Source organism: Apteryx rowi, unplaced genomic scaffold, assembly GCF_003343035.1.
Source record: "Apteryx rowi isolate R43461 unplaced genomic scaffold, aptRow1 scaffold_24, whole genome shotgun sequence".
Taxonomy (NCBI): domain Eukaryota; kingdom Metazoa; phylum Chordata; class Aves; order Apterygiformes; family Apterygidae; genus Apteryx; species Apteryx rowi.
The window spans coordinates 1346711-1353594 of NW_020448752.1; the positions used below are offsets into that span (position 1 = coordinate 1346711).

General features: G+C 65.7%; 1 protein-coding gene across 1 annotated transcript; it reads left to right on the forward strand.

Moving 5' to 3' along the window:
- The first annotated feature begins 754 nt into the window (after positions 1-754).
- Positions 755-6832, forward strand: ITGB1BP2 (integrin subunit beta 1 binding protein 2). Its single transcript, XM_026066356.1, has 8 exons — positions 755-869; positions 1000-1112; positions 1321-1379; positions 2237-2307; positions 2536-2638; positions 3203-3322; positions 3535-3597; positions 4682-6832. Exons 1-8 carry the CDS (start codon positions 850-852, stop codon positions 4934-4936), a joined length of 804 nt encoding a protein of 267 aa, XP_025922141.1. The 5' UTR covers positions 755-849; the 3' UTR covers positions 4937-6832.
- The last annotated feature ends 52 nt before the right edge of the window (positions 6833-6884 follow it).

Genomic DNA, 6884 nt, shown 5'->3' on the forward strand with positions numbered 1-6884 from the left:
TGGCGCTGCCGTGCTCCAACGCGGGCTGCGGGCAGCGGTTCGATCCCCAGCGCAACTCCCCCGGTGAGCGGGTTAGCGGTTTGATCCCCAGCGCTACTCCCCCGGTGAGCGGGTTTACGGAGCGCAGCCCCAGCCCGCAGCAAACTTTGCTAACTGCGGCTAATTCGTTAGCGTTTTAACCCCGTCACCGCTTCTCAGCGTGGTCATGGCGCAGCGCGCGGCATCTCGCCCGCTGCCGGAGGCTCCCGGCCCGCGGGGGCTTCGGCAGGAGCTTCCCCTCCTGAACGGCTCCGCGTGGTTTTTTTTCCCCCCGCTCAGATTCCTGCGTGTATCATCCCGGCGTCCCCATCTTCCACGATGCCCTGAAGGTGAGCGGGGCCTGCTCGAGCCGGGGGGGCCGCCTGCCGCGGGGGGGGTCTCGGTGCCTGACCCCTCTTGTCGTGTCCTGCTGCCCAGGGCTGGTCTTGCTGCAGGAAACGCACGACCGACTTCTCCGAGTTCCTCGCGATAAAGGTGAGCGAGCGGCGGCGGTGGCTGCCCCACGGGAGCCCCCTGCCACCCCCTGTGCTGGGGGGCTCCCCGCGGACGCAGCCCCCTGCCCTGGTGCAGGGTTGGAGACCGTCCTTGCAGAGCCGCCAGGCCATGGAAACCCGCAAGGTCTGGGAGCATCCTCCGCGTTAGGGACGGCGAAGCGGGCATCGGGCTGTCTGCGCTTCGCAGGGCTGCACGACGGGGTATCACAGCAAGGAGAAACCCCCCGAGCCGGTCAGCCAAGAGGAGACCTCGGACAAGCCGAAGGCCAAGCCGGCGGTGGAGCTCATCATCCAAGGACCAGCATCAGCTGAGAAGATGCAGCGGGAAAGACCGAGGTGAGGCCGCGGCAGGGAACGGCGTCGCCCCGCCGCGCCGGCTCCCGCACAGCCTTGCCCTGCCGCCTGCCGCAGAGAGGCAGGGGCTCTGCGGAAAAGCTGCTCCGACCCGGTTGCTGTTGTTTCCCAGCTCTGACGAGCCGAGGCAACTCCTGCCCATTAAAGCATCCCGCTCTCTGGAGCAAGCGCTGGAGAAATTGAACCTGTCTGCCAAGGAGGAGGCACCCGAGGGCGACGGCGCAGGTAGCGAGGAGCTGCGGGGCGGCAGCGAGCTTGCACCGGGATGGCTTGGGCGAGCTGCAAAGCCGCAGGCTCGCGTCTCGGGGGAGCTGCAAGACGGGGCAGGACCGTGCACAGGGGCCTGCGTGCGCCGGGTGCAGCTGGCAGACGCCCGCACGCGGGGCCGGGGGCAGGCAGGTGGCCTGGGTGACGCCGCGCGCTGTCCTCGCAGGGGAGGCTGCCGCCCGGGTGAGAGCCGGCACCGCCTGCAAGAACGCGGCCTGCAAGGCGGTGAGTCCGCGGCGGGTGCCGGGTTCGCACGGCTGCGGCGGGGAAAGCAGGTCCCACGCGTGTGCCCTCGTCTCCCGGCAGCTTCTCCCACCCCTCGGTGCATGCAGGCCCCTCCGGGCACCCACGGACCCCCTCCGCGGGTGCCCGCTCGGCCCGTGGCCACCCCTGCGCCTCGCCGGGCCAGGCTCTTCCGAGTCCCACCTTTGTGTTACGTCCGCTTTTCACTGCCATTAATCACTCGCAGGGAAATAAAGCACACCTTCAGGACCTGCATTTTGGGTCAAATGTGCACGCAATAATTCCAGCTGGCTTTTAATTAAGCGCAGCCCAGCCCACTAGCTATCTTGCACCAAGCGTAGGACTCTCTGCCTGCCCCGAGATCCAGCAGAGAGGCCCGCGGGAGCCGGCAGGCTTGGGAAGGAGCAGGCAGAGCAGTGTGAACGGGCAGCGAAGGGCAGCGAGGAGGCGGACGAGGGCGTGAGGCCGCCGTCCTCTGCAAAGGAGAGGGACAGACCGGGGCAGCCAAACGGCGCCTAGCATCCCTAAGGGAGTTTCTGCGGCGTGCAAACTCCCCCTGCCATGCCGTGCAAACCCCGTGAGCCTGCCAGGCACCTGCCCACGCGGCGGCATGGCGTCCCACGGCACGGCGCCCCACGGCACCCCACGGCACCCCACGGCTGCTCCGCGGAGGGGCCGTGCAGCGAGGCTGCAGCGCAGGGATCCCGGGGGGTCTCGCGGATACCGCGCCGGCATCGCAGCCACCACTTCTCATCGGCGCCGCGGCACTGCTGGAGGGGGCCGGGCTGCCTGCGGGCCGGAGCCGCGGCCGAGCCGCCCCTCCGCTTCTTGTCCCGCAGATCTACCAGGGGCCGGACAGCAACGCAGGGACTTGCACTTTCCACCCTGGAGTTCCTGTCTTCCACGAGGGGTAAGAAACGACGCTTCCTGGGGCGATGAGCTGCCCCTTATCGCTGGCTTTCGTGGTGTTGGGCCCCGCGGCGAGGGCAGGCGCGGGGCGCGCAGCGTGCGCTGGGGACCACGAGCGCCCGCGCGGCACCGGCGCGTGGCCCCAGCGCCTCGAGAGCCGGCGCGGCCGCGGTGTCGCCTCCGCGGCTCTTGCTCCCGCCCGGCCCGGCCATGCCCGCTCTCCCCGCAGGATGAAGTACTGGAGCTGCTGCGCGGTCCGAACGACGGACTTCGGCGCCTTCCTGGAGCAGCCGGGCTGCAGCACCGGGCGGCACTGCTGGGCGGACAAGGGGGTAAGGGGCTGCTGCAACAGGGGGGCAGCTCTTGTCCCTACCGTGGTGCACGAACCGCCCCGCGGATGTGTTGGGATAGCCGGTGCCTGAGCTTGGCGGTGGGATTTCCCCTGGGGCGTTCGCTTGGCCGGATCGCGGCTGCGGAGCGGGGCTGTCTCCGGCGCCAAGGCTGTCCATGGCGTGGACAGGCAGCGGCTCCTGCGGGAGGACGGTGAAACGTGGCCATTCGGGGCCGGACCGTCCCACGAATTTAGCACGTCGGCGTGATCTCCGTCCAGCTGCAGAGCCCCACGCTGCCCTCAAGACCAGGTTTCCTGCCTGCGCTCAGCACCCTGCTCCTGGCAGGAGCGTGGGCACAGCAGAACGACGCGGGAACAACCAAGGGATGGCCCCGGTCCGAACACGTCTTTGTGGAGCCGCCCCTAGGGCAGCCCAGATGCCCCCGTCCCACGCGGCGGTCTGGCAGGACCTGCCCACCTTCTCCTGTTCCTTCTCCCCCRGCTCAGGCGTCCCCTCGCCGTCGGGGCTAGACGCGGCGCCGTGACCGGTTCCTCTCCTCCGCAGGACAAGAAGGCCGTGTCCTGCCGGCAGGACTGGCACCAAACCAGCAGCCACGTGGTGGTGACGGTCTACGCCAGGAACCCGCTGCCAGCCCTCAGCACCATCAAAGCCAACCGCACCGTGGTGAGGGGGCCGGCAGAGCCAGACGCCGGTGCGCGGAGTGCTGGGGCCGCTCGCTTTCGTGATGCCTGATTTTGATACCAGCCGTGAGCCGGCCGCGTCCCGGGGACTCTCCGACAGCCCGTTTGGGCTGCCGCCACCGCCGCATTCAGCTGCCCAGAGAGCAGCTCTGGGTGCGCTACCACTAAGCCAGATTTCTCTGGGTTATCTTTCAGCTTGAGGTTCACGTCGTCTTTGAGGGGAATAAGATTTTCCAGGCAGAACTGGATCTCTGGGGGGTAAGAGCCTGTTTACTTTGATTTCCCATTCCCGCAATCCGGGGGGTGACGAGCTGAGATGCTGCGAAGCAGCTGGTGCTGTTGGAGAAGCATCTGCAGCCCCAAACGCAGACTCCCAGCAGATCGCGTTACTCCATGCGTAGTCACGAATCTCAGACTTCTGAAAAAGCAGCAAGACGGTTGCCGGTACGGCTTCTGTGCGGTCCTCCCCGGTCACGCAGCACGCGGCAGACTTTAATTACATTAGCACGTAGAAATGGTGTGAGCCACGGGACTCGGTCTCTCCCGGCGCGCTGGTGTATTTGCGGAGCGAAGAGCGATTTCACAGTCCCTCCCGCGGCGTTTTTCGTCGCCAGCTCCCGAAGCTCCTCGCTGCTGTTGGAGCAGCGCAGACCGGCTCATCTGCAGAGCCCCAGTTTTCTATAGCAGCAGAGGCTGCGGGGAAATGATGCTTTTCCCTATGCATCCCGTACTGGTAGCATCCTCTGTGAGCCATTTCGGGATCGTGCCTGGGATCCGTGCCCGGCTCACTGCTCTACAGCTACCCAAAGCACGCCGGCTGCTCTCTTTGAAGCACCGTCACAGTGCTGCCTGGCTGTTGTTGTTGCTGTGATCGTGGGGCAGATAGGTCCCCAGGTCCCAGCTCTGCTGGGAAAGCCACGGTGGGTTGCGAGGAGGGCTGTTTGGGAAGGTGCTGAGGGCCGTTCCCATTGACCCTGAGCGAGGGCAGGCCTGGCTGCTGGCGATGCCAGTGTTCTGGTTTTCAGTTCCTCCGCAGCCAGTAGTTGCTCCCCGGGTTAGTCCCTGTGCTTTCGAAAGTGAGCATTTTTCAAAAGCCATCAAACTGCAAAACAGAAACTGAGACTTTGGTGTCAGACCTTGACCGAAAAACGGCTCACGCAGAGGCACTGAGCTGCCCCAAAGGGCCCCGGCAGGGCCCTGTATTGTCCCCATCCTCTGCCCCGTGGTCCCACCGTGGTCCCGCTGCAGGGCCCCGTGGGCAGGCAGCGGTGCTGGGGCTCAAACTTGGTCTCGGCTGCCTGCCCGCTCCCGCACAGCTCACGGTGCCCTGCCCTCTCTCTAGGTGATCGACATAGAGAAGAGCTTTGTGAGCATGGTCCCCACCAAGGTGGAGATCACGCTCAGCAAAGCCAGCCCCGTCCCCTGGGGCAGGCTGGAGCTCCCCCAGAGCAGGTCGCGCTCCCGCGGGGAGCAGGTGGAGAAGGACATTGCCAACGTGGAGGAGCCCGTGGAAGCCCAGGGGGACGACTCGGATGACAGCTTGAGCTGGTCAGAGGACGAAGACGAGGAGATGGAGATGAGAACACCAAGCAACTGATGTTCAAGTGCTTCAGCAGAAGAGAGGTGCCAGCTTCCTCCAGTACGTGTGTCCCCGAGGTGCCCGGGGGCCATGGCACCACCTCCGGAGGAGCAGACCAAGCCTCCCAGACCAAGCCAAGTGCTGCGTGTGCGGCTGCAGCACACCCTGTCCCCAGTCGAAAAGGCGAGTAACAAAACCACAGAGCAAAGGTTATAGTCTGATATCCCTCACAGGTGCTTAAGAAACACCAGCAGGATGAGATCCCTGGTCTGTCTCTCCCTTCTCCTACCGCTGACCAGGGCAGGACGACGGAGGAGCCTCACACTCTGCACGGGAAGCAGTTCATGCCCATGCTGGGTCTGCTCCGGACCTGCATGGTCAGAGACTAGCTTCAACCCGGACCTCTCACATCAGCGTTCGCTGCCTCCCTCCATCCCACAGCGGGAAGGGAAACCACGAGCCTGGGAGATGTTTGGACAGAGGTGGTGTCCACGTGCAGGAGGGAAATTTTGTTGATGCCTGTGGCATTCCCAGGGGTTTTTGACTAAGTCCTTCATAAAAGTGTTTGTAGAAGTGAAGCTGCCACAGGGTAGGAGGTTAATAACTGATGAAAAGACAGGAAACAGAGGTCAACTGTTTTAATGGAGGCGGAGGAGCTGGTGGGGGAAATTCCCAACCATTTTTGCTGTTTAACATGTTCCAAATTGCTGGGAAGGCGGATGGAAAAATGACGTGTACTGTTTGCTGATTGTACTAAAAAGTTCAGGTATTACAAAATTACCGCTGACTGCAAGAATGACACGTGTGGGGAGTGGGGACTCTGGGCAGGCGGGTGCTGGTGCCGGGCAGCAGCCTGCAGCACGGGCGACGYCGGCCCAGGAGACGCGCTCTCGGCCCGTTCCGGCAAGTCCCCGCGCCGGCTGCGACTTGCTCTTCCACCCCTGAGCAGCCTCTGCTACGTGAGCAGGAGCCAGAGCTCTGTGTCGTGGCGGACAACAGGGGCTGAACAGTCTTTTCCAAGGTTTCCGGTAGCCTCCTCGGGCCTCGCGTCCTCGCTCCTGCCAACTCACCCCTTCAGGCGGCACCTCGCCTGCTAGCCCGGTCCCGGGAGGCTGGGGAGAAGCGGGAGGAGGAGGAGGAGGAGGAGGAGGAGGAGGAGGAGGAGATCCCTCCCCAGGGCTTGCAGCAGCCCCGAGGGAGGATGCGACGCAGGCAGCGTCCCCTCTCCCCGAGCCGGCCGGCGCTCGGAGGTTCAGCTCGGCTGCGTTTCGGAAGCAGGCAGCCCCCTTAGGCTGCAGCCCCTGGGACGAAGCTGCTGGCGCTGGAGTTGCGCCAGGGACGCGCAGCTCCTGCGGCCGCAGAACCGCGCTGCCTGACGCCGGCCCTCGGGGCGCGCGCGCGTTCCCCGGGCCTGCGCCCGCAGTGGGCAAATTTGGGCAGAGCCTCAGCAAATTCCCACAGAAAGAGGACAAATCCGTGGCTGGAGGACAGCTGCGCTCCCGCGTTAGCCTCATGCGGTGGTGTCCGAGCGCGGGTTTCACGCAATGCTCCTAAACCGGCGTTTGCGGAGACGAGGGAACTACGCAGGGAAGGGGCCCCCACGCTCTCTTTCAACACCGGAACGGGAACAGGGGGATGCGGTGGCGGGGCGGCCTGGGAAGGACGGCCCGGGGGGGTCACGGGCGCGACACCCTCCTCTGCCCGGCGGCCCCGCGGAGGCCTGCGGGTGGGCAGCGGGGCTCCGCCGGCCGCGTTGCCCGTTTCCCGGGGCAGCCAAAGCACGGAGCGGGCTGCTGCTGGCCCAGGGCCCGGTGCGGCTCTCCCCAAAGTCTGCTTTTCCCCCTGGCGGGTTTCTGCACTTTCCGCCCCAAAAAAGCGAGGCTGGCGCGGAGGCCGCGTCACGACCGGCCCGGGCCCAGGCGCAGGCCCAGGCGCGGGGCGGCTCCAGGCGCAGGCCCAGGCGCGG